The sequence below is a fragment of the Natrix helvetica genome (genome assembly GCF_964273705.1).
Source record: "Natrix helvetica genome assembly, chromosome: W".
Lineage (NCBI taxonomy): Eukaryota > Metazoa > Chordata > Lepidosauria > Squamata > Natricidae > Natrix > Natrix helvetica.
Window position 1 is genome coordinate 84,595,688 of NC_138555.1, and position 26,158 is coordinate 84,621,845.

The 26,158-nt window shown below is 48.9% G+C and overlaps 1 protein-coding gene across 1 annotated transcript in view; it reads right to left on the bottom strand.

Annotated features, from left to right (window-relative positions):
- The window catches only part of DNAH2 (dynein axonemal heavy chain 2), a gene marked incomplete at its 5' end in the record, with an annotated part of 134,042 nt that overhangs the window by 99,103 nt on the left and 8,781 nt on the right, over positions 1–26,158 (bottom strand). The window contains 10 exons of the mRNA XM_081969514.1: positions 978–1,134; positions 4,619–4,765; positions 6,030–6,244; positions 13,095–13,277; positions 15,258–15,387; positions 16,055–16,260; positions 17,076–17,163; positions 20,776–20,933; positions 21,543–21,734; positions 23,894–24,132. Of these exons, the coding sequence (XP_081825640.1) occupies positions 978–1,134; positions 4,619–4,765; positions 6,030–6,244; positions 13,095–13,277; positions 15,258–15,387; positions 16,055–16,260; positions 17,076–17,163; positions 20,776–20,933; positions 21,543–21,734; positions 23,894–24,132 (1,715 nt within the window). The remainder of the gene's footprint in view (positions 1–977; positions 1,135–4,618; positions 4,766–6,029; positions 6,245–13,094; positions 13,278–15,257; positions 15,388–16,054; positions 16,261–17,075; positions 17,164–20,775; positions 20,934–21,542; positions 21,735–23,893; positions 24,133–26,158) is intronic.

Genomic DNA, 26,158 nt, shown 5'->3' on the forward strand with positions numbered 1-26,158 from the left:
CTGGAGGACCACACTCCTCAGAATGGCAAGAGGAGAAGATACGGCCAGCCCAAGAGACCCGAAGGGATCTCAAGGGCCTTGTGGTGACCCACCAGACTCGGACAATGAGGAGGTTGGGAAGGAACATGGGGCAGTTCTGGAGCCTGGGGAAGGCTCTGATAGACGCTCAGCGTTGGACGCTGAGAAGAGCCAGGGCCGTCCGGCATTTCCCAGCCACTGGAGAGGCAGCTGCCTTTGGAGGCTGAGATAAGTGGGGAGGAAGAACAGCTGGGGCCTGTTCCAGATGTGCATATGCGCAGAGCTGTTAGGAGAGGAGAACAACGGAGGACAAGGAGTCGACTCGGGAAGCAAAGCACACAGAAAGCACACACTGAATGGCCTCTCCTTGGCTAGGGAGTAAATAGAAGGAAAGGGGAGTGGCGGTCGTAGGAGACAACAGTTCGTATTTCTGAAGATTTTGCTCATTGCGTTTCGTGCTTCAAAGACTGCTTGCCAGACCTTAATGCGCAGCTTTGCGGCTGGGAGCTCATGGCCTGGCAATTATCGCAAGGAACTGATAAGGTCTGTACTACAGTTAACTCCTTGAAGGCCTGGACTTTTCGGTGGGTGAATGCAATTACAGGCATCTCCTCTGTCTTGAGGGACACAGTCAGAGGAGCAGGAGATGGCTTTGGCCCCAAGAGCTGGCTGATGGTTACCAAAGAGGGCAACCAAACCCACTTGAGGTTAGGCAAGGAAAGGCTAATGCCATAATTTCCACAATAAGGGGACCAGGGAACTCCTTGTGGGAGCAGAACCCGAGAAGGAAGGAAGGTGTCCTCCATCTTCCACAGTACCGAGTGGACAAAGCAGCTGCAAGTGGGGCAGGTAAGCTACCCAGTGAGTTATGGGGCTCAGGATGTCAACCCTCATTTTTCGTATTTCTCAAGGCATCCTGTGGGGGGGTGTGTGTGTGTCCAAAGAGTCCTCGTCCTGACCTTGCTGGCATGGAGACGACACTCCGAGATGAAGACCGTGCTGGCTCCCTTGAGGGACCAGTGGAGCTTCTTGAGGCCAGGTTGGATCTTCCGGTCCAGGTAGCGGATGCGTTCCCGGAAGAGGCCTCTCTCCTCCTCGGACAGCATGCCGATGATCCTGGAAGGGTGGAAGGTGTTAAGATCCAGCTCCTCCTTCCCCCAAGACGGGGAAAGGAGTCAAACTGTGAGGCATTCCAGGCCTTGCCGTCAAAATACGTTATGCAGCAGGCGGCCTTCCGCCAGATGTTCCTTGTTTCCGTAAATCACTCCCATCCCTGGTTCTGGCGGAGAGAGGCCGGTGGAGATTGCTCAACCTCTCAATAGCTTTGGGTTTCCTTAAGGACAACCCGCAAATTTTGCCCAACCTCAAATCCTGAAGGTCCCTCAAGAGGCCTTCGTAACGGATCTTCAAAGCAAGATTGCTTTGATGAAGTTGAAGAGGACTTCAATTCCCAGAATGCCCCAGACACCGTGGTTAAAGTCCACTCATCTTAAGCATAGAATTCTGGGAGATGAAGCCCATTTATCTTAAGCATGGAATTCTGGGAGATGAAGTCCACCCATCTTGAGTGTGGAATTCTGGGAGATAAAGTCCACTTATTTTAAGTATGGAGTTCTGAGAGTTAAAGTCCACCCGTCTTAATCATGGAATTCTGGGAGATAAAGTCCAGACATAAGCGCAGAATTCAGGGAGTTGAACTCCATCCATTTAAGCATGGAATTCTGGGAGATGAAGTCCACCCATCTTAATCATGGAATTCTGGGAGATGAAGTCCACCCATCTTAATCATGGAATTCTGGGAGATGAAGTCCACCCATCTTAATCATGGAATTCTGGGAGATGAAGTCCAGACAGAAGCATGGAATTCTGGGAGATGAAGTGCATCCAACTTAAATGTGGAAATCTGGGAGAAGAAATCCTCCCACCTTAAGCGTGGAATTCTGGGAGTTGAAGTCCCCACGTCTTAAAGTGCCCAACACTGAGAAACCCTGCCCTCCATCCTTCCATCTTCCCTGCCCTGGTGGCATGTTGGCCTACAGACCCATTACTCCCAGCCCCCCACCCCACCCCAACTCATGTTGGGTATGGACGATGGTAACCGTAATCCCCAGGAAGGCCTGACGACCAGGCCCAGGCCCATCCTTGCTGAGGTAAATTGGAGGAAAACAGACCGCCGCATCCTGCCCAGTTCCCCCCTCTCCCCCCCCCGCTCAATTAACTTCCAAGGAGAAAATAAAACAGGCGCAAAAAAACACAAGCTTCGCACACGTGCGTGTGTCATGACCAAAAAAAAAAAAGCACCGCTGCCAAGAGAGAGTGCGTTGCGAGCCACACTTCCTCGCCAGAGCCAAGGCCTCCCCTGGCGCTCCAGAAAGAAAGCAAAAAAAACCAAAACAGGGACCCTCTTGCCAAGCCCACCTCCACAAGGAACATCTCAAAGGAGTCAACTGAAAGGGCTTCTACACACACACCACGACACACACACACCCCAACCCGCGCATGCGTGCAAGTTCCCTGGAGGGGACCTTGGAGGTCTTCTAGTCCAACCCCCTGCCCAAGCAGGAGGCCCTAGACCACTTCAGACAAATGGCTGTCCAGTCTCCTCTTAAAAGCCTCCGGTGTTGGAGCACCCACAGTTTCTGGTGGCAAGGAGTTCCCCTGGTGAATTGTCCTCCCTGTGAGGGAGTTTCTCCTTCATTCCAGGTTGCTTCTCTCCTTGGTTAGTTCCCCTCCGTTGCTTCTTCTTCTCCTGCCTTCAGGGGCTTTGGAGAATAGGTGGGCCCCCTCCTCTTTTTTGTGGAAGCCCCTTAGATATTGGAGGATGCTATCATGTCCCACAGAATAATAGAGTTGGAAGGGACCTTGGAGGTCTTCTAGCCCAGCCCCCAGAGCCTACATCATTTCAAACAAGTCACTGTCCAGTCTGTTCTTAAAAGCCTCCACAACTTCTGGTGGCAGGCTGTTCCACTGATTCATGATCCTCACTGTTAGGTGTGCTCTGTCTGTCTGTCTGTCTCTCTATCTTTCTATCCATCCATCCATCCATCCATCCATCCATCCATCCATCTATCATCTATCTATCTATCTATCATCTATCTATCTATCTATCTATCTATCTATCTATCTATCTATCTATCTATCATCTATCTATCTATCTATCTATCTATCTATCTATCTATCTATCTATCTATCATCTATCTCTCTATCTATCTATCTACATCTATCTATCTTTCTACATCTATTTATCTATCTATCTATCTATCTATCTATCTATCTATCTATCAGTATCTATATCTATCTATCTATTTATTTATCTATCTATCATTTATCGTTCATCCATCCATCCATCCATCCATCTCTATCTATCACCTATCTATCTATCTATCTATCTATCTATCCATCCATCCATCTATCATCCATCCATCCATCCATCCATCCATCCATTATCTATCTCTCTATCATCTTTCTCTCTATCTCTCTTTCTCTCTTTCTCTCTATCTACATCTATCTATCTATCTTTCTACATCTATCATCTATCTATCTATCAGTATCTATCTATATCTATCTATATCTATCTATCCATCCATCTATCATTCATCCATCCATCCATCATATATCTATCTATCTATCATCTATCTATCTATCATCTATCTATCTATCTATCATCTATCTATCTATCATCTATCTATCATCTATCTATCTATCTATCTATCTATCATCTATCTATCTATCTATCTATCTATCTATCTATCTATCTATCTATCTATCTATCAGTATATATGTCTGTCTGTCTGTCTGTCTGTCTGTCTGTCTGTCTGTCTGTCTATCTATCTATCTATCTATCTATCTATCTATCTATCTACTTGGTCTCTCTCTCTCTCTCTCTCTCTCTCTCTCTCTCTCTCTCTCTCTCTCTCTCTCTCTCATCTATTTAATCTACCTCATACAGAGTCATAGAATCGTAGGGCCGGAAGGGACCTTGGAGGTCCTCTAGTCCAACTTCCTGCTCAAGCAGGAGACCCTGGACCATTTCAGACAAGTCTCCTCTTAAAAACCTCCAGGGATGGAGCCCCCACCCCTTCTGGTGGCAAGTCCCAAAGGTGCTTTTTTTTCCAGCGGGCAAATGGACTTTCTTGGGTTTTTTTCTTTTGAAGTCATTTCGCTTCTCATCCAAGAAGCTTCTTCCGTTCTGACAGGATAGTGGGGAATGGAAGGATTGACCTATCCTATTATTTTTATCCACTATCCTGTCAGAGCCGAGGAAGCTTCTTGGATGAGAAGCAAAATGTCTTCAAAAGGAAAAAAAAAGCACGAGAAAGTCCAGTTGCCTCCTGCAAAAAGCATCTTTGGGACAACCACGGGTGATGGAGAATCTCTACAGACTTCTGGTGGCGAGGCGTTCCGCTGGTGAACTGGTCCTGCCTGCTGCAGGAGGAGGGGGCAAAAGGTGGCCGTATTTATCGGTCATGAAGCTGAGGTAGATATCTACCCTCCCAACTGGATCAGGCAAGGGTGACAGAGCCCCAGAACAGCTCTCCCGAAATCGAAAGGTGGTCGTGAGGAGGAACTTCCAAACTTGGTGGGATGCAAAGCTACCAACCTGTTGTAGTCGCGGGCCACCAGCAAAAGGTTCTCCCTCAAGTTCCTCAGGTCCTCCTTCCGTTCGTACACCTCCACCACGTAGTGCGGGATCTCAAACAGCACTCGCTCCCAGTAGTGAATTTCCACAAATAGTTTTAGCAGGTGCCTGGAGAAGGAAGAAGGAGAAGGAAGGAGGAAGGAGGAGGAGGGAGGAGGGAGGAGGAAGGAGGAGGAGGAGGAGAGAGAATCAGAAGGAGAAGGGGAAGGAAGAGAATAAGAAGGAGAAGGAAGAAGGAGAAGGAAGGAGGAAGGAGGAGGAGGGAGGAGGAAGGAGGAGGAGGAGGAGGAGGAGAGAGAATCAGAAGGAGAAGGGGAAGGAGAAGGAAGATGAAGGAAGAAGGAGGAGATTAGAGAAGGAGGAGAGGGAAAAGGAGAGGAGGGAGGAGGGAGGAGGAGGAAAATGAGAATAAGAAGGAGGAGGAGGAAGAGGAAGAGGAGAAGGAGGAAGGAGAAGGTGGAGGAGGAGAAGGAAGAATGGAAAGGAGAAGGAGAAAGAATGAGGAAGAAGAAGAAGAAGGGGAAGGAAGAGAACAAGAAGATGGAGGAGGAGGAGGAAGGAGGAGCAGGAGGAAAAGGAGAAATAAGAAGGAAGGAGAAAGAGAAAGGAGGAGGAAGGAGGAGGAAAAGGAAAGAGGAGAGAGAATCAGAAGGAGAAGGAAAAGGAGGAGGAGGAGAAGGAAGAAGGAGGAGGAGGAGAAGAAAGAAGGAGGGAGGAGAAAGGAAGAGGCGGAGAAGGAAAAGGAGAGATAATCAGAAGGAGAAGGAGGAGCAGGAGGAGGCGGAGGAATAAGAAGGAAGGAGAAAGGAGAAAAGGAGAGAGGAATCAGAAGAAGGAAGAGGAGGAGGAGAAGGAGGAGAAGGAGAAGAAGGAAGAAGGTAAAAGAAGGAGGAAGGACAAAGGAGGAGGAAAGAGAAGGAAGAGGAGGAGGAAAAGGAGAGAGGAGAGAGAATCAGAAGGAGAAGGAAAAGGAGGAGGAGGTGGAGAAGAAATAAGAAGGAAGGAGAAAGAGGAAGGAGAAGGAAAAGGAGAGAGGAGAGAATCAGAAGAAGGAAAAGGAGGAGAAGGAGAAGAAGGAAGGAGGAGGAGAAGGAAGAAGGTAAAAGAAGGATGAAGGAGAAGGACAAAGGAGGAGGAAAGAGAAGGAAGAGGAGGAGAAGGAAAAGGAAAAGGAAAAGGAGAGAGGCGAGAGAAGGAGAAGGAGAAGGAAAAGGAGGAGAATAAGAAGGAGGAGGAGGAGGAAGAAGGTGAAAGAAGGAGGAAGAGGAGAAGGGGAAGGAGAAGAAAGGAGCATGAAGGCCCCATGAGACGGTGGTGGAGCGCCAGGGGCAACCAGCTCCTCTCCTCTCCTTCCCGCCTTTTCCCTCCTCACTTGTCAAAATTGATGTCCAGCATCCCCGGCTTCTCGGCACTCAGGATGAGGAGAGGCGTGTCCAGGCGCTTGAGGCTGTCCTTGTCCAGGCCTTGCGTCCACTCGTGGAAGGTCTTCCTCTCGATCTCGTCCATGGCCTGGACCAGGAGCTGGTAGGTCTGGAAGCTCTCCTCTCCCGTCCCAATGTGAGGGATGAAGTGGGCCTTGGTGAGGCACTGGCCAAAGAGGGAGAGAAAGGGACCGTAGGAGAAGACGCTGCGGGAAAGCTTGGAGGGCGGCGTTAAAGGTGTCAGCAGTGCAGAATCCTTGCGTTGCCGTAAATTACAGGGGTATCCAAAATTGGCAACTTTAAGACTTGTGGACTTCAACTCCCAGAATTCCCCAGCCAGCAGAGCTGGCTGGGGAATTCTGGGAGTTGAAGTCCACAAGTCTTAAAGTTGCCAAGTGTGGACACCCCTGCCGTAAAAGATACAGGTTCAGCCTCCCTTGTCTAGCACCCTTGTAACCTCGACTGTTCATTGACTATATTCTCGTCTACATTTAGTCCTCAGCTTATAACCTCTCATTTAACGACCGTTCAAATTCCCAACAGCACTGAAAAAAACGTGACTTGTATGACCGTTTTCTCACTGACGACCGTTGCAACATCCCCGTGATCCGAATTCGGACGCTTGGCCACCGGTTCGTATTTATGATGGTCGCCATGATTCCCCTTTTTGCGACCGCCTGACCGTCCAAAGTCAATGGGGGAGCCCGGTTCACTTAATAACCGGGGGTCTAACTTAACAACGGCAAGGGATTCGCGCAACAACGAGAAAGATGGTAAAAATGGGGCCAAACTCACTTAACAACTGTCCTGCTTAGCAAGGGGGATGTTGGGTTGAATTGTGGTCGTAAGTCGAGGACGACTTGTGAAACAAGTTCTTGCCAATTTTGTGTTCAAATCGTTATCAGGAGAGGCCAGGAAAGCGAAAAAAAAGGCCTAAATCACAGGTAGCCCTCCATTTATGACAATTGGGCCCAACATTTCTGTTGCTAAGTCAGACCGTTGTTAAGTGAAACATTGCCCTATTTGACGACCTGCTTTGCCACAGCTGTTAAGTGAATTGCTGCAGTAAGCAAATGTGGATTTCTCCTTGGCTTTGCTGGCCAGGAGGGGAATCGCATGACCCCCTGGGAGACCGCGACCGTCATAAATCCGAGTCACTGGCCAAACGGCTGGATTTTGATCACATGACCACGGAAATGCTGCTAACAGTCCTAAGTGTGAAAAACGTCCCCTTTTTTTCAGCACCGTCCTAACTTCGGTCACTAAATGAACCGTCGTAAGTCAAGGACTACCTGTCCTTCCTTGCAGCTACCACGCACCTGTCAAAGGGGAGGATGGCTGTGCGTGTGGCATCCTAACGGTACCGCCCACGGGCTCCTGGCATCCGGCCGGGGACTGCGAAAGTTGGCAGGAGCCCACCGTTCCCTGCCTGCCAAATCAGAGCGCCCATGTTCCACTCCCCGAATCTTTTGCTCCCCTCGCCCTCTGCTCGGTCAACAGGAAATTGCAAATTAAATCCCCACCCCACCCCGTTGCCCACAAAGACACGTTCGGGTGGGCGTAATGGAAGAAAACAACACATGCCACCTAGGAAAAGGGTGCCAACGGTCTCGGCGCCAAGATAAAAGTAAGACATGTTTTCGGAAAAACCAGCTGCCGTTAGCATCGGTTGACTCAGCGGGCGCCTGTGCCAGCTGGCCTAGCGAGGGGTCGCTTCGTCAGCACTGGCGAGGGGCGCAGAAGCGGGGAGGGGGACGCTGGCTGCCCACCCGTGCCCTCCCGAGAACGACAAGAGGGGCATCACCGATGAATGCATCCCCTCCGCTCTCCAAAACCTGCACCAGCCGTTCCGTAGGTGCTGCCTGGGAAGGAAGCCATCTTGCTTTCCATCGGCGGAGGGGCAACCCGAGGGTTTGGATCATAACACCCATGAGGCACAGCCCGTAAAACCAAACGGGGGAGAGAGAGAGAGACAGAGAGAGACAGACAGACAGAGACAGAGAGGGAGGGGGAGAGAGAGAGAGAGAGAGAGAGAAAGAGAGAGAGAGAGAGAGAGAAGGAAAGAGCACCTTGGGGAAGTCCACACAGATCTTAAGTGTGGAATTCTGGGAGTTGAAGTCCTGCAACCTAAAGCACGGAATTCTGGGAGATGAAGTGCCTCCATCTTAAGCAGGGAATTCTGGGAGATTTGAAGTTCATCCATTTTAAGTATGGAATTCTGGGACATTTGAAGTCCTCCCATCTTAAGCAGGGAATTCTGGGAGATGAAGTCCACCTATCTTAAGTGTGGTATTCTGGGAGATGGTGTCCATCTATTTTAAGCAGGGAATTCCGGGAGTTGAAGTCCTCCCATGTTAAGCATGGAATTCTGGGAATTGAATTCCACCTATCTTGTGCATGGAATTCTGGGAGTTGAAGTCCATCTATTTTAAGCAGGGAATTCTGGGAGTTGAATTCCTCCCATGTTAAGCGTGGAATTCCAGGAGTTGAAGTCCTCCCATGTTAAGCATGGAATTCTGGGAATTGAATTCCACCTATCATGTGCATGGAATTCTGGGAGTTGAAGTCCACCTATCTTAGAGTTGCTAAGGTTGAGAAAATTCTGGGAGATGAAGTGCATCCATCTTAAGCATGGAATTCTGGGAATTGAAGTCCATCCATTTTAGACAGGAAATTCTGGGAGGTTTGAAGGCCATCCATTTTAACCATGGAATTCTGGGAGATGAAATCCTCCCACCTAAAGCATGGAATTCTGGGGATTGAAGACCATCAATTTTAAGAAGGGAATTCTGGGAGTTGAAGTGCATCCATCTTAAATGTGGAATTCTGGGAGTTGACGTCCTCCCATGTTAAGCATGGAATTCTGGGAGTTGAAGTCATGCATCTTAAGCATGGGAATTCTGGGAGTTGAAGTCCACCTATGTTAGAGTTACTAGGGTTGAGAAAGCTTCCTGTAGAAGGGACGTGCTCCTCCTCCCCTGCTCCAGATAGTAAGACGATCAGAATGGAGATGAGACATCAACAGATGAGGCATTAGGAAGGACTTGTTGACAGGAAGAGCTGTCAATCCAACCCGTGGAACTGATTGACAGAGAGGGATTTCTTCCCCTTCCCCGCTGGTTTTCAAACTGAGGCTGAAGAGTCCCCTAGCGCGGTGTAGATGGTTCCGAATTCTGCCGGGTAAAGAAGGCTTGGCTGGATGACCTCTGAAGGCCCTTCCAACTCTTGTGATACTTAGCCTCCACCAACAGTGAAATAGAGTTGTGCAGTCATTTTCATGACCTTTTTTCGTTCCTAAGACGGACACGAGCAGCAAGGGACACCGACAGGACTCCAAACCAACACTGAGAAAGCAAGTATCTAAACAGAGAGCAAATCCCACTGCCTTCTAACACTGATGACGCTACCTAGTTGGGTCACGAAACGTCTGTAAGAAAGCAACCTAACTCAGAGCACTAAGGATTCCATCGTCCTCCTCCTTCTCCTCCTCTTCATTTCCCACCTTCTCTCCTTCCTCTCCTTCTCCTTCCCCCGCTCCACACATCCCAATCCCTTCAAGCGCTGATGACGTTACCTAGAGGGGTTGTGAAACGTCTGCAAACGAAACGCCTTCACAACGACCTCTACAGGTAGTCCTCGGCTTATATTATAAACCATTCATTTAGCGACCGTTCCAGGTTACGGCGGCACTGAGGAAGTGACCCATGACCCTTTTTCACACTTACGACCGTTGCAGAAGCATTCCCCGTGGTGGACACGATCGAATTTCAGATGTTGGGCAACCGACTCACGTTTATGACGGTCGCAGCGTCCCGGTGTGTGTGTGTCTGTGTGTGTGTCGTGAGTCCCCTTTTGTGACCTTCTGACCAGCCCAAGTCCGTGGGGGAATCCAAACTCACTTAACAACTGCGTCACTCGCTGAAGAACCACAGCGATTCCCTTAGCGACCGCGACACAAAAGGCCGTAACTCTCTGCCAATGTCTTGCTTAGCGACGGGGCTGAATCGCGGTCATAGGTCCGAGGACTGGCTGCATTTCAAAGACTGGGCACATCGCCCATCACACGCTACTAACATTAAAGCCAGAAAAGAGCTTTTTGTTGTTGTTTTGCGGTCCATAAAAACCATTCTCGCCCTCCCTCTTGAGGGGAAATTTCCCCCAGGAACGATTTCGGGGGGAGCCATTTTGTTTTTGGCCCATTTCTCTTATTTTCCATTTTCGAGAAAAGAGGGGAGGGGGGGGCATTGCGTTTTGATTGACGGCTGGAAGGCCAGGTTGTTTCTCTCCCGGCGTATAATTAAAGCTGCTAAAAGGAAACCAGCGAAGGAGGATGGGATTCAGGTAAAGAGCGCAAAAGCAGAGGGGGGGAAAACAAAAAAAGGAATGGGTAGCCGTAAACAAAGGCCTTAGTATTATTATTGTTGTTGTTGTTGTTGTTGTTGTTGTTATTATTATTAATTGATTATCTCACAGTCAGCCAGATGTTCAGACTGTCTGATATTTTTATCTCCTCCTCCTCTTCTTCTTCTTCCTCCTCCTCCTCTTCTGCTTCTTCTTCCTCTTCTTCTTCTTCTCCTCCTCCTCCTCCTCTTCTACTTCTTCTTCCTCCTCCTCTTCCATGCCTCTTCCTCCTTCTCCCTTCTCCTCCTCCTCCTCTTCTTCTCCCTTCTCCTCCTCCTCTTCCTCCTCATTCAGGCCTTCCTCTTCCTCTTTCTCTCTCCTCCTTCTCCTCGTCTTCTTCCTTCTTCTCTTCCTCCTCCTTCTTCATGCCTTCCTCTTCCTCCTTCTCTCTCCTCCTTCTCCTCCTCGTCTTCTTCCTTCTTCTCTTCCTCCTCCTTCTTCATGCCTTCCTCTTCCTCCTTCTCCTCTTCTCTTCCTTTTCTCCTCCTCCTCCTCCTTCATGCCTTCCTCTTCCTCCTTCTCCCTTCTCCTCCTCTTCTTCTCTTCCTTTTTTCCTCCTCCTCCTCCTTCATGCCTTCCTCTTCCTCCTTCTCCCTTCTCCACCTCCTATTCTCTTCCTTTTCTCCTCCTCCTCCTTCATGCCTTCCTCTTCCTCCTTCTCCCTTCTCCTCCTCTTCTTCTCTTCCTTTTCTCCTCCTCCTCCTTCATGCCTTCCTCTTCCTCCTTCTCCCTTCTCCTCCTCTTCTTCTCTTCCTTTTCTCCTCCTCCTCCTTCATGCCTTCCTCTTCCTCCTTCTCCTCCTCCTCTTCTCTTCCTTTTATCCTCCTCCTCCTCCTCCTTCATGCCTTCCTCTTCCTCCTTCTCCCTTCTCCTCCTCCTCTTCTCTTCCTTTTTTCCTCCTCCTCCTCCTTCATGCCTTCCTCTTCCTCCTTCTCCTCCCTCTTCCTCCTTCTCCTCCTCCTCTTCTCTTCCTTTTCTCCTCCTCCTCCTCCTTCATGCCTTCCTCTTCCTCCTTCTCCCTTCTCCTCCTCCTCTTCTCTTCCTTTTCTCCTCCTCCTCCTCCTTCATGCCTTCCTCTTCCTCCTTCTCCCTTCTCCTCCTCCTCTTCTCTTCCTTTTCTCCTCCTCCTCCTCCTTCATGCCTTCCTCTTCCTCCTTCTCCCTTCTCCTCCTCTTCTTCTCTTCCTTTTCTCCTCCTTCATGCCTTCCTCTTCCTCCTCCCTTCTCCTCCTCCTCTTATTTTTCCTTCTTCTCTTCCTTTTCTCCTCCTCCTCCTCCTCCTCCTTCATGCCTTCCTCTTCCTCCTTCTCCTCCTCCATTCTTAATTTTATTTTTAGCCAGTGGAACCAAAAGAGGGATCTCTCCACACTGTTTTTCACGCGGAGAGCACTGGGAAGCAACAATCTTTATTTACAAGCAATTTCCTCAACTTACGACTACCCAACGGAGGCCCACATTTCGGTTGCTAAGCGAGATCCTTGGCAAGCGATTTTTTTGACTTTTCTTGCCACAGCTGTTAAGTTTGTCACTGCAGTTTGTAGTTGCCCACACACCGGTTAACTGAATGCGGCTTCCCAAACCTGATCCGAAGGTTTGATATTCAAATAAATAAAATCACTTGTTAATTTTACATTTGTTGCTTTTTCCACCTTCCTGATCTAATCGGCAGCTTTGGGATTTCCTGATGGGGGGCCCTGTCCAATGCAGGCAGTCCTCGACTTACGACGAGGCCAACATTTCTGCTGCTACATGTGAGACATTTACGAAGGGAGTTCCACCCCATCTTTCTCAACCAGAGTCGTTAAGTGAACCACTGCAATTGTTAAGTGGTCATTAAGTGAATCCAGCTTCCCCCCCCTTGACTGGCCTTGTCAGAAGGTCGCAAAAGGGGAAATCACGTCACTATCTGGGACCTGGCAACCATCATAAGTACATGCCTCTGAATTTTGATCACATGACACCCCCCCCAGGGAGGCCACCACGGTCGTAAGTGTGAAAAACGGTCCCCAAAAACTTTTTTCAGGGCCGTTGTGAGTTTGGACGGTCACTAAACGAACGGTTGCAAGTCGAGGACTGCCTGTAGACTATTACCCAGGAAAGATATTTGAAAGTGGAACATATGTACCACCTGTGCCATGGCGAAATAGGTCGTAAGATTGGGCACGATTTAAGAACCTCTGTGCGTTGCGAGAGGAATTCTGGAGGGGCCCCATTGCGGTCGTTATCTGAGGACTCCCTGTAAAATATCTTCACCGTTGTGTTGACAGCCACCCAACTGAACCAGGAGCTCAGAAGAAGCCATTCTGGGAAGCTATGGGAGATGCCCTCAGCCCAGCCTCCAACATAAATTAAGGACTCCCTGTAAAATATCTTCACCGTTGCCTTGACAGCCACCCAACTGAACCAGGAGCTCAGAAGAAGCCATTCTGGGAAGCTATGGGAGATGCCCTCAGCCCAGCCTCCAACATAAATTAAGGACTCCCTGTAAAATATCTTCACCGTTGTGTTGACAGCCACCCAACTGAACCAGGAGCTCAGAAGAAGCCATTCTGGGAAGCTATGGGAGATGCCCTCAGCCCAGCCTCCAACCCAGCTTTTCAGAAGCACCAGCCATACCTTCATGGGTCTGTCCACGCGCCGCCTGAGGGCGCGCATCCAGTGGGCCATGCCTGAATAATGACACATGTATGGCGTCAGGAATGGGACCTTCTTGCTGAGTTCCTTGTTGACCAGTGAGAGCTCCCGGTTGAAGAGCATGAAGACGTCCACCGTCTTCTTGTCGAAGGTGCGCTTGATGGCCTGAAGGAAGGAGAAGACATCGGTTGGGACAGGTCAAGGGTGGGGTGGGGGTGTCCTAGACCTAGAAGACCGCCGAGGTCCCTTCCAACTCTCTCGTTCCATTCTGTTAGCAGGTTCTCCTGCATCTCCCCCAGCTTCCAATCTAAGTTGGATTCATTTCCAATTTCTTCTCCAAAGCGCCTGAAGGCAGGACAAGAAGCAACGGGTGGAAATCAATCAAGGAGAGAAGCAACCTGGAGTTCAGTTCCTAACAGTAAGGACAATCTTTAACCAGTGGAACAGCTTGCCACTGGAAGTTGTGGGTGCTCCATCGATGGAGGTTTTGAAGAAGAGACTGGGCAGCCATTTGTCGGAAAGGGGATAGGATCTCCTGCTTGAGCAGTGGGCTGGACTAGAAGACCTCCAAGGTCCCTTCCAGCTCTATTCTGATTCTCTTCTATTCCTTGAACCTGCTGTTTTCAAAACTAGGCAACCTGAAGATGGGTGGACTTCAACTCCCAGAATTCCCCAGCCAGCCATCTTGGAGTTGAGGTCCAGCCATCTTCAAGCTATCAAGGTTGAGAAGACTGTTCTGGTTTCTACCACCATGTTCCTCACTTCTCTCTTGCGCTCGCATGCACGTCGCAACTGAGGAGATCTGTTGCTTCGGTTGAATTCCCTTCCCGGCCAAGGGATTCTGGGAGTTGAAGTCCAGGTCGGGAAAGGCTGTGCTAAGGCATTCAAGCTCAACCTCAACAACTTGATGATGGGTGGATTTCAACTGCCAGAATTCCATCCTTAAGTTACAGTAGGTGGAAACAATCTTCCAGAATCCCATGCTTATGATGGATGGACTTCTAACTCCCAGAATTCCCTGCTTAAAGTGGGAGAACTTCAACTCCCAAATTTCCCTGCTTAAAATAGATGGACTTCTAACTCCCAGAATTCCATGCTTTAGATGGGAGGACTTTAACTCTCAGAATTTCATGCTTTATATGGGAGGACTTCAACTCCCAGAATTCCATGCTTAAAATAGATGGACTTCTAACTCCCAGAATTCCATGCTTTAGATGGGAGGACTTCAACTCCCAGAATTCCCTGCTTTATATGGGAGGACTTCAACTCCCAGAATTCCATGCTTAAAATAGATGGACTTCAACTCCCAGAATTCCATGCTTTAGATGGGAGGACTTCAACTCCCAGAATTCCATGCTTAAAATAGATGGACTTCAACTCCCAGAATTCCATGCTTTAGATGGGAGGACTTCAACTCCCAGAATTCCATGCTTAAAATAGATGGACTTCTAACTCCCAGAATTCCATGCTTTAGATGGGAGGACTTCAACTCCCAGAATTCCCTGCTTTATATGGGAGGACTTCAACTCCCAGAATTCCATGCTTAAAATAGATGGACTTCAACTCCCAGAATTCCATGCTTTAGATGGGAGGACTTCAACTCCCAGAATTCCATGCTTAAAATAGATGGACTTCAACTCCCAGAATTCCATGCTTTAGATGGGAGGACTTCAACTCCCAGAATTCCCTTCTTAAAATAGATGGACTTCAACTCCCAGAATTCCATGCTTTATATGGGAGGACTTCAACTCCCAGAATTCCATGCTTAAAATAGATGGACTTCAACTCCCAGAATTCCATGCTTTAGATGGGAGGACTTCAACTCCCAGAATTCCCTTCTTAAAATAGATGGTCTTCAATTCCCAGAATTCCATGCTTTAGGTGGGAGGATTTCATCTCCCAGAATTCCATGCTTAACATTGTTAAGTTGCTTCAACCCTTCCAAGCATCATTCAAGAGACCCAAATACCATTTTAGGTCTTTCAAGCCATTCTTCTGCTGGCTAAGAAAACTGGGCCACAGGTCCACCAGGTGACATTTTAGCATTGATACAGCCATTCTTGGAAGCCCTGTCTTTCCTTCCCCACCCTCCCCCACCAGCTGCCTCCCATCTCCCCAGTTCAGCCCTGGTTGGTCCAAGCGTACCTCTCGGGATGACAAATGTTGGAAGATATCCTGAATCTCCACCCCGTGTTCTACGTCCTTCACCGTCTCGAAAGCGGAAGTCATTAAGTTCTGGGTCATGACTTCCAGATCCTTGACTCCTGCGCGGAAGCTGATGGCACAAGAAGAAGGGAGAAGAAGAAGGAGGAGGAGAAGGGAGGAGGAGGAGGAGGAGGAGGAGGAGAAGGGAGAAGGGAGAAGAAGATGAACATGAAGAAGGGAGAAGGGAGAAGAAGAAGGAGGAGAATAAGAAGGGAGAGGAAGAAGAAGATGAAGACAAAGATGAAGAAGGAGGGAGTATGGAGAAGGAGATGAAGAGGAAGGGAGAAGGAGAAGAAGAAGCAGGGAGAAGGAGAAGAAGGGAGAAGGGAGAAGAAGGAGGAGGAGGAGGAAGATGAAGAAGGCGAAGGAGGGAGAAGGGAGAAGAAGAAGAAGGGAGAAGGAGAAGAAGGAGAAAAAGGAGAAGAAGGGAGGAGAAGAAGAAGGGAGAAGGGTGAAGAAGAAGGTAGAAGGAGAAGGGAGAAGGGAGAAGGGAGAAGGGAGAAGGGAAAAGGGAGAAGAAGAAGAAGAAGAAGAAGAAGAAGAAGAAGAAGAAGAAGAAGAAGAAGAAGAAGAAGAAGAAGAAGAAGAAGCAGCAGCAGCAGCAGCTCTTGTAAACCATCTGGAGCTCATGGTGGACCTCCATGGCCCACGTCCCATGGAGCTCTCCTTCCCTCCCCATGCTCCCCACCCAAAGGAAGACCCGTCTTTTCTTCCTTGGAGAAGTGGACTTTTCTCACCGGCTGAAGTCTTCATGCCAGCTGGTGTTCTTCACATCCAGAATCCCCCCTTTCACGTTCCGGAGGTTGTTGAGATATTTATTGAAGGTCTCCTCGATCTCCAGCAAGCTCCGGGTCATCTGAGGGCCTTGTTGACCAAAGAAACAGGGCAGCGGGGTCTGTTTGCCGTCTTCCCAGCGGGCGAAGTGCTGCTGGCTCTCGCAGACCTATCAGGAAAAGGAAGCGGCTGTGATCACCATCTTCCCTGGGATCGACGGTTGTGGCCCTCCAGAGGATCTGACAGCAGAGTTGGAGAGTGAGGAGGTTGGGGAGGGACATGGGCCAGTCCTGGAGTCTGGGGAAGGCTCGGATGGAGGGCTCTGCGTCGGAGGCAGAGAGGGGGCCAGGGCCGTCCGACAGTTACCAGCTGCCTTCGGAGTCGGAGATCAGTGAGGCAGAAGAACAGCTGGAGCCTGTTCCCGATGTGCGCATGCGCAGAGTGCCCGGGCAAAGGGAACAGCTAAAGAACAGGGATCAACTCGGGAGTAAAGCCACAGGTGGACGGCGAATGGTCCCTCCCAGAAGAAATAAAAGAGGAGCGACAGGGGAGTGGAGTTTGCAGGAGGCCATTCGTTCCATTCATTAGGGTGAAGAACTGCTGCTGACTTCTTGCCAAGGAATTGCTGCTACAGCGTGGAGTTTAGAAGATATCGGCCTGGCAGCTCTCCAAGCCTGATCAAGGTCCATAGTTGTGAAATCTCATGAAAGACTATTGGCCAGGACTTTGCTGGAGATGAATTCCCTTTAACCTTAAATAAAAGGGCTTTTGAGTCATCTACTCTCCGGGCACGAATCCAGCTGGCCCAGAGAATTGTGGGAAAAGATGCGAGAACAGGCAGCTGTCGACCAGGCTGGGAGATCCCTCCGTCCAGCCAATCCCCTCTTGCTCGGCACAAGACCGGATCTCAACGATGCCAGGGGGCGTCGATGGATTGCAGAGGAAGCTGACATGGACCGCAAGAGACGGTCGCTGCACACCTACCTCCAGGAGATCTTTGCAGCGTTGAACAAAAGCGTCCACCTGGGCGAAGATGCTCGTCTGGTCCAGGACCCATCCCTTCCCAGAAAGCCTGTCGGGAAGAGTCAGTCGTTAATAAACAATGAAGCAGTGGAACTCCTTGCCACCAGAAGTTGTGGGTGCTCCATCAATGGAGGTTTCTAAGAAGAGTCACTAGTCTGGAATGGTGCTATAGGGTCTTCCTGCTTGAGCGGGGGGGCTGGACTAGAAGACCTCCAAGGTCCCTTCCAACTCTGCGATTCTAACCAAGAGCAGGATCGGGGGGGGGGGACTTGAGAGCATCTTCCAATACTTGAGCGGCTGCCCCAAAGAAGAGGGGGCTCAACCTATTCTCCAAATCACCCGACGGCGAGAGAAGAAGCAATGGATGGAAACTAATCAAGGAGAGAAGCAACCTGGAATTAAGGAGAAACTTCCCAACGGGGAAAGCAATTAATTAACTAACGGAACTGCTTGCCACCAGAAGGTGTAGGTGCTTCAACACTGGAGGCTTTTAAGAAGAGATCGGACAGGCATGTCTGGAAGGGTCTAGGTTCTCCTGCTTGAGCGGCGGGTCAGACTAGAAGACCTCCAAGGTCCCTTCCCACTCTGCCATTCGGTTATTGTTATTCTCACCGGGGGGGGGGGAGGGGGAGATTGTGGGTCAGCAGCAAGCAGCCCAGAACCTTAAGAAAACGGGAGGGGGGGGACAATTGGCTGATCTCCTTCATCTTCTCTCCCCACCCCCCCATGGGCAAGAGGTTTCGGAAGAAATCAGCTAATCAGGGAAGGGCGAAGACGCACGCACCCCCGGGGACTAGGCTCAAGAGCTTAATCCGGGGCTGCGCGGGGGTCTTCGATGCCTTTTTGTATCTGGCTGGATATTGATCCAGCCCCCCCCCTCCCCTAATTTGAATTTCAAGAAGAAAAAGGAACACTTAAGGCTTAATTGTCAAGGACCAAGCGAGCACTTAAACCTGGCATCTCTAATCATAATGATGGATTATTTCTCAAGTGGGGAAGAAGCTGGGCGGGCGGGCGGAAGGGAGGGGGGTGGGCAGGAGGGAGGGAGGGGGGCTTAGGGAAGCGGCCCCTAGCAGGGCTGGAATTGTAGGGTTTCCCATCCAACCCCCCCACCCACCCCAAAAATTCGGGATTTTACTAAGCCATGGTTTGCCAGCTCTGGTGCCACGAGCATCAAACCAGGATTGCCAGGCGGGGTTCAAGGCCGTCTTTGTGGACAGGTAGTAAACCTCGACTTACCCGCATTCGTTTAGTGACCATTCGGAGTTACGACGGGGCTGAAAAAAGGGACTCGTTTTTTCGGACTTACAGCCATGAAGGGCGACTGGTTCTCATTTACGACGGTGACGGTCTCCTTGCGATCTCCCTTTGGCGTCCTTCTGATAATCAAAGGCCACGGGGAAGGCAGATTCACTTTACGACCGAGTGACTAACTTACTGGCTGCCACGATTCACTTAACAACGGTGGCAAAAGAGATGATCAAATAAGGCAAAACTCAGTTAACAAATGTTTCATTTAGCAGCAGACGTTTTGGACTCAATGGCGGTCATAAATCAAGGACTACCTGTAGTTTGTGGCCATCCATCCCTGGGATGGGAAAATACAGGTAGTCCTCGAGTTACGACCATAACTGAGCCCCAAATTTCTGTTGCTAAGTGAGAGAGTTTTGTTCAGGGACTTTTGCACCATTTTGCGGCCTTTTCTTGCCGCCGTCGCAAAGTGAATCCTTGCAGTTGTTCAGTGAGTCGCACGGTCGTTCAGTGAATCTGGCTTCCCCCTTGACTTCCCTCATCAGAAGGTGGCAAAAGCGGACCAGCGGGATGTTACGACCGTCCTAAACGTGAGTCAGTTCTCAAGCATGCGAATGTAAATCACATGGGGATACCGTGACGGCCATAAGTGCGAAACGGTCAATTTTTGGGTGCTTTTTTTCAGTGTAACGGCAAACAGTCACCAAGCGAATCGTTCTAAGTCGAGGACTAGCTGCTAACGCCACACCCTTCCCAAAACAGGAGAGGAAATGATGCAAAGAAGACAATAAATGAAGTCGGATGGTCGCAAACATTATCCAAGGGGAAGGGACGACCGGAAAAATGCTAAAATCTGGATTTGGGCTTTGTGGCACGGCTGGGCGCCTTGTTTAACATCCAGGCGAAGCCCGTCGCGCTGACGAGGCAGGAAGGCGGCGGGAACTAAAGCAGCGTGCGACGGTCACAGCCAAGAAAAGACATGTGCAATCGTTCACAAATCGAAAGGTAACAAGCGTGAAAAGCGACAGCAACAGGAAGATAAATTGTTCAAGGGTGTCGGGCAGAATTGTGATCCAAAAAGCAAACAGGAGAAGGAGAAAATCCGAGCAAAACCCACAACGGGGGGATGGACTAGAAGACCTCCAAGGTCCCCCTCCAGTTCGGTCTATTCTATTCCAAATGCCACTTCTGGGAGAAGCGCGGGAAATGTAGAAGAAGGTCTAAAAAATAAACATTTGGGAATGTATCGCTTCTTCCGATACAGGGTAGTCCTCGACTTACGACCGCTGTTAAGTGAATGGCCGCCGTTGGTGAGTCACACCGTCGTTAAGTGAATAGGGCTTCCCTGTCGACGCTGCTCGTTTGAAGGTTGCAAAAGGGGATCATGGGATGCCGGCATGCTGTGACCGTCATAAATACGAGTTAGTTGCCGAGCGCCTGAATTTTGATGCCGTGGCCATAGAGTGCCGCAACCGTCGTAAGTGTGAAAAATGGTCATTTTGGGGTGCCGTTGCAGCTTCTAAAGGTCACTAAACGAATTTGGCTTAGGGGGGGGGTCAAAAAAACAAGGGAAAAAGCTTAGGTAGTCCTCGACTTCCAACAATTCGCTTAGTGACCGTTCAAAGCTACAACAGCCCTGAAAAATAGTGACATTTTTCACCCTTAACGTCCGTTAAGCGGTCACGGGATGAAAATTCAGACGCTTGTCAACTGACTCGTATTTATGACGGCCGCAGTGTCCCGGGGTCACGTGATTTGCTTTTGCGACCTTCCGAGCAGCTAAGTCCATCACTTAACGACCGTGTTACCGATTTAACGGCAGTGATTCACTTAACAACGGTGGCTTGAAAGGTCATAAAATGGAGCAAAAATAAATGTCTCACTTAACAACATACGTTTGGGGGTCAATTGTGGTCGTAAGTCGAGGACTATAAGGAATAGAGATCTTACCTCTGCTATTCTGCCTATTGTCTGAAAACCACTTTTTTTGCAGTGAATTTTAGACAGATTATTTACAGCATGTTAATCAATTTGGACTTAAAAATTAAAATGAAATGAAAAATGAAAATTAAAAACCCCCAAAGTAGCCAGATTTGACAGGGAAAATGAAAACAACAGTTGCATGGCACCCATAAAATGGTGAAAAAATGAGAATAAAGCGAATTAGAGCAGAATATTTCCTGTTACAACCATTTTTAGCACAGGCCCTGGAAAGCCCAGGCGGTCGTTAAGCGAATCCAGCTTCCCAAATGGCCAGAAATCAGTTAGGGAGGTCGCTCATCGCGACCGCGTGTCCGTGGGACAGGCCGCAAAAGCCGTCCTAAATCCGAGCAGCGGCCAATCGCGCTCACTGAGGACTAGCCCCTTGGCCCGACGCAACTTCGCCTGCCCCCGGACTCCTGCCCCTTACTTGTTGTGCATGTAGGAGGCCTGTTGGTAGCAGTCCTTCCAGGATGACATGCAGGAGATGCAGCTGTGCAACGTCTGGCGGGACGAGTTGATGTAGCCTTCGAAAAGGCGGTCCAAGGAAATGTCTTTGCAGCACATCTGGATGATTTTGTTGCTCATCTGGGGAGAAAGAGAGGCCTCGCCATCCAGCTTTGGCAACTTGAAGACCTGCGGACTTCAACTCCCAGAATTCCCCAGCCAGCTCTCCCCCCCCCCCCCCTTTGCTGAAGTCAAGATATATTACGCTTCCTGCATACCCACCGTCTATTAAGAAAGTTACCCTCCATCATTGATTGAGGAATTCTGGGAATTGAAGTCTACAAGTCTTAAAGTGGCGAAGGTTGGAGACCCCTGATTTAAGACTTGTGGACTTCAACTCCCAGAATTCCTCAGCCAGCTCTTTCCCCCCCACTTTGCTGAAGTCAAGATATATTAGCATACCCGCCGTCTATTAATAGTTACCCTATGCGGCTGGCTGGGGAATTCTGGGAGTTGAAGTCCACACGTCTTAAACTTACCAAGGTTGGAGACCCCTGATTTAGGGATTGTGGACTTCAACTCCCAGAATTCCCCCAGCCAGCTCTTTCTTTCACTTTGCTGAAGTCAAGATATATTACGCTTCCTGCATACCCACCGTCTATTAAGAAAGTTACTCTATGCAGCTGGCTGGGGAATATATATATACCAATGGGGAGGGGGGAAATAAAGACAGCCCACCCCCACCCCCACCTTCCGGAAGAGAGCGGTGATCCGTTCTCGGCTGTTGTAGTATGGGGAGTTGACCCACACGATCCGGACCAGGCTGATGAGGTGGGGCAGCTTCTCGGGGATATCTTTGGGCCGTAGAGTGGCCAGTTCCTGGAAGGGCTCCTTCAGGATGGACAGGAAGCGAAGGTTCGACTGGGCCTGCTCTGACCCATCCTGTAAAGCGACGGCAAAGAGCGAGGGGAGAGTTAGCCAGGGGAACAGCTTGCCACCGGAAGTGATGGGTGCTCCATCGCACCATTCAAAGAGATTGGCAGCCATTGGTCCCTTGCTTGAACAGTGGGTTGGACTAGATGACCTCCAAGGTGAACTTCCAGCCATATGAATATCTATCATCTATCTATCTATCTATCTATCTATCTATCTATCTATCTATCTATCTATCTATCTATCTATCATCTATCTATCTATCTATCTATCATCTATCTATCTATCTCTTTTTCTTTCTTTCTTTCTTTCTTTCTTTCTTTCTTTCTTTCTTTCTTTCTTCTTTTTCTTTCTTTTCTTTCTTTCTTTCCATCTGTGTCTGTCTGCCCATCTGTCCATCCATCCATTATCTATCATCTATCATGATCATTGTATCTGTCCGTCTATTTATCTATCTATTTATCTATCTATCTATCTATCTATCTATCTATCTATCTATCTATCTATCTATCTATCTATCTATCATCTTTCTCTATCTATCATGTATCTATCTATCTATCTATCTATCTATCTATCTATCTATCTATCTATCTATCTATCTATCTATCTATCCGTATCTATCTCGCTATCATCTATCTATCTATCTATCTATCTATCTATCTATCTATCATGTATCTATCTATTATCTATCTATCTATCTATCTATCTATCTATCTATCTATCTATCTATCTATCTATCCGTATCTATCTATCTATCTATCTATCTATCTATCTATCTATCTATCTATCTATCTATCATGTATCTATCTATCTATCTATCTATCTATCTATCTATCTATCTATCTATCTATCTATCATCTATCTCTCTATCCGTATCTATCTCTCTATCATCTATCTATCTATCTATCATCTATCTATCATCTATCTATCTATCTATCTATCTATCATCTATCTATCATCTATCTATCTATCTATCTATCTATCTATCTATCTATCTATCTATCTATCATCTATCTATCTATCTATCTATCTATCTATCTATCTATCATCTATCATGTATCTATCTATCTATCTATCTATCTATCTATCTATCTATCTATCTATCTATCTATCATCATCTATCTCTCTATCCGTATCTATCTCTCTATCATCTATCTATCTATCTATCTATCTATCTATCTATCATCTATTTATCATCTATCTATCTATCTATCTATCTATCATCTATCTATCTATCTATCTATCTATCTATCTATCTATCTATCTATCTATCATCTATCTATCCATCTATCTATCTATCTATCTATCATGTATCTATCTATCTATCTATCTATCTATCTATCTATCTATCTATCTATCTACCGTCATCATCTATCTCTCTATCCGTATCTATCTCTCTATCATCTATCTATCTATCTATCTATCTATCTATCTATCTATCTATCTATCTATCTATCTATCTATCTATTATCTATCTATCTATTATCTATCTATCTATCTATCTATCTATCTATCATCTATCTATCTATCTATCTATCTATCTATCTATCTATCTATCCGTATCTATCTATCTATCATCTATCTATCTATCCTTTCCATCTCTCTTTTTCTCTTTCTTGTCTGCCATTTCTTTATCTCTATTATCATCTATTTATCTTTTTTCTGTTTCTTTTCTCTTTCTTTTCTTGTCTGTCATTTTTCATTATCTCTATTATCTTTTCTTTCTCTCTCTCTCTCTTTCCTTCCTTCCTTCCTTCCCTCTATTATCTATCCATCCATCCAACCATCCAACCATTCATCCAACCATCCATCTATCTAATCAAGGTTTTCAAGCAAAGATTGGACAGCTGGCAGCTGCATTTTTGATAAATCTTTTCCTTCCTCCCACCTTCCCTCCTTTTCCTTCCTTCCTCTCCCTCCCTTCTTCTTTGCTTCCTACCTCCTTTTCCTTCCTCCCTTCCTTCTTTCCTTCCTCCCTCCTTCTTTCCCCCCTCCCTCCTTTTCCTTCCTCCCTCCCTCCCTCCCTCCCTTCATATAGCCTCTCCTGCTCAAGCAGAGGGTTGGACTAGAAGACCTCCAAGGCCCTAACACTCCTCCTCTTCCACGTTCTAAGCCGGCCAGGCCGAAGACCGTCGGGGCAGCCCCCAGGTCCCCTCCCTGCCCCTCACCTGGATCTGCTTGGAGAGCCGCTGGAAGGGGGCCACGTAGGAGGACTTGGAGAGCACCAGGATGCCCTCGATGTGCTTCACCCCCTTCTGGCACAGCTGCTTGCTGATCTCCGACAGGTCGTGGCAGCGGTTCTTCCAAAAGGCGATCTCTTCCAGGGGGCCGGCGCTTTCGCGGCTCTCCACCGCCTCTTGTGCCCTCAGCACGTCCTTGATCTGACGGGTCCAGTGAATCATGGAAGCTGGGGGAGGCGGAAAGAGGGGGGCGGGTGGGCGATGCCTCCCCTTGGCACCCCTCAACCCGCCTGCCCCTTCTGAGCCACGCCCGGAGGGGGCCAGCAAGATCCCGGAGGGGGGGGCTCCAGAGGAATCGTGGGAAATAAAGATAGGGGAAGGGGGGGAGGTCAAGGCGCTTGGAGGGGGGCCCGGAGGGAGAAAAACCATCCTTCAAAGATGGCCACTGGTGGACTTCGACCCCCAGAATTCCCCAAGCCAGCTCTTTTCCACTCGGCCGAAAGCAAGGTATATGACCTCCATCGCATGCCCACTATCTATTATATATATATGGCCCATCGCCCAGGGACTGGGAGTTCTAGTCCTGCCTTAGGATATGAGGGAGGGAGAGGGAGGAAGAAGGAAGTAGGGAAAAGAAGGAAGAAAGGAAGGAGCGAGGGAGAGGGAGGAAGGAGGAAGGAAGGAAAAGAAGGAAGGATATGAGGGAGGGAGAGGGAGGAAGAAGGAAGGAAGGAAAAGAAGGAAGAAAGGAATGAGCGAGGGAGAGGAAGGAAGAAGGAAGGAAGGAAGGAAAAGAAGGAAGGATATGAGGGAGGGAGAGGGAGGAAGAAGGAAGGGAGGAAAAGAAGGAAGGATATGAGCGAGGGAGAGGGAGGAAGAAGGAAGGAAGGAAAAGAAGGAAGGAGATGAGGGAGGGAGAGGGAGGAAGAAGGAAGGAAGGAAAAGAAGGAAGGATATGAGAGAGGGAGAGGGAGGAAGGAGGAAGGAAGGAAAAGAAGGAAGGATATGAGGGAGGGAGAGGGAGGAAGGAGGAAGGAAGGAAAAGAAGGAAGGATATGAGGGAGGGAGAGGGAGGAAGAAGGAAGGAAGGAAAAGAAGGAAGGATATGAGGGAGGGAGAGGGAGGAAGAAGGAAGGAAGGAAAAGAAGGAAGGATATGAGGGAGGGAGAGGGAGGAAGAAGGAAGGAAGGAAAAGAAGGAAGGATATGAGGGAGGGAGAGGGAGGAAGAAGGAAGTAGGGAAAAGAAGGAAGAAAGGAATGAGCGAGGGAGAGGAAGGAAGAAGGAAGGAAGGAAAAGAAGGAAGGATATGAGAGAGGGAGAGGGAGGAAGAAGGAAGGGAGGAAAAGAAGGAAGGATATGAGGGAGGGAGAGGGAGGAAGAAGGAAGGAAGGAAAAGAAGGAAGGAGATGAGGGAGGAAGGGGAAGGAAGGAAGGACTCTGCCCACCCCCACCCTCCCATTTCCACTCCAAAGGCCCCCCTCCCCAGATTTTCACAGTGCCCTAATAGAGATGTGGGCATCGCATAATTCAGCCAGCCAGCCTCTCTCTCTCTTTCTTTCTCTCTTTCTCTCTCTCTCTCCTGTCCGCAGCGCGAGACGTTCAATTGAATTTGCGCAAAGCGGAACAAATGAGCAGCGGGTCCAGAAGTGACGGCCGAGGGCTTCCAGCCGCGCCTTCCGCCTGCGGGGCCAGGAAAGAGACGCAGCCGCAGGCGGGAGACCCCCGGTTGGGTGGTCTCACACAAAAGAGGGGGGGGAGTTAAGCCCACCAACTCCACACAAATCGGGGAATAAAAGAGACGGGGTGGGCCCCCTCCGCCCACCCCGAAAATTGGAGACCCCCCCTTTTTCCAGGGGAATCTACGCTCCCGTATTATTCTAGGAGCCTGAACGCCAGTCCTCGACTTACGGCCATCCGTGTAGCCGCCATTCAAAGTTACAAAAGTGACTGGGGAGACGTTCTCGTGCTTACAACCGTCGCGACGAACTCCAGGGTCCCGGGATCAAAATTCAGGGGTGAGGGGGGGAGGGTTTGGCAACCAGCATGCATTCATCATGACCATCGCAACGTCCTGCAATCCCCGTTTTGCGACCCTCCCAGGAGGCCTTTCCACAGACGAAGCGAACGCGGGGAGCTGGATTCGTTTAAGGACCGGCTGAACAAGTGCGGCCGTTCCCTTCGCCAGCGTGGCGAGGAAGCTCGTAAATCCAGGTGGGACTTTATTGAACCTCGCTTAGCGACACAAATTCCG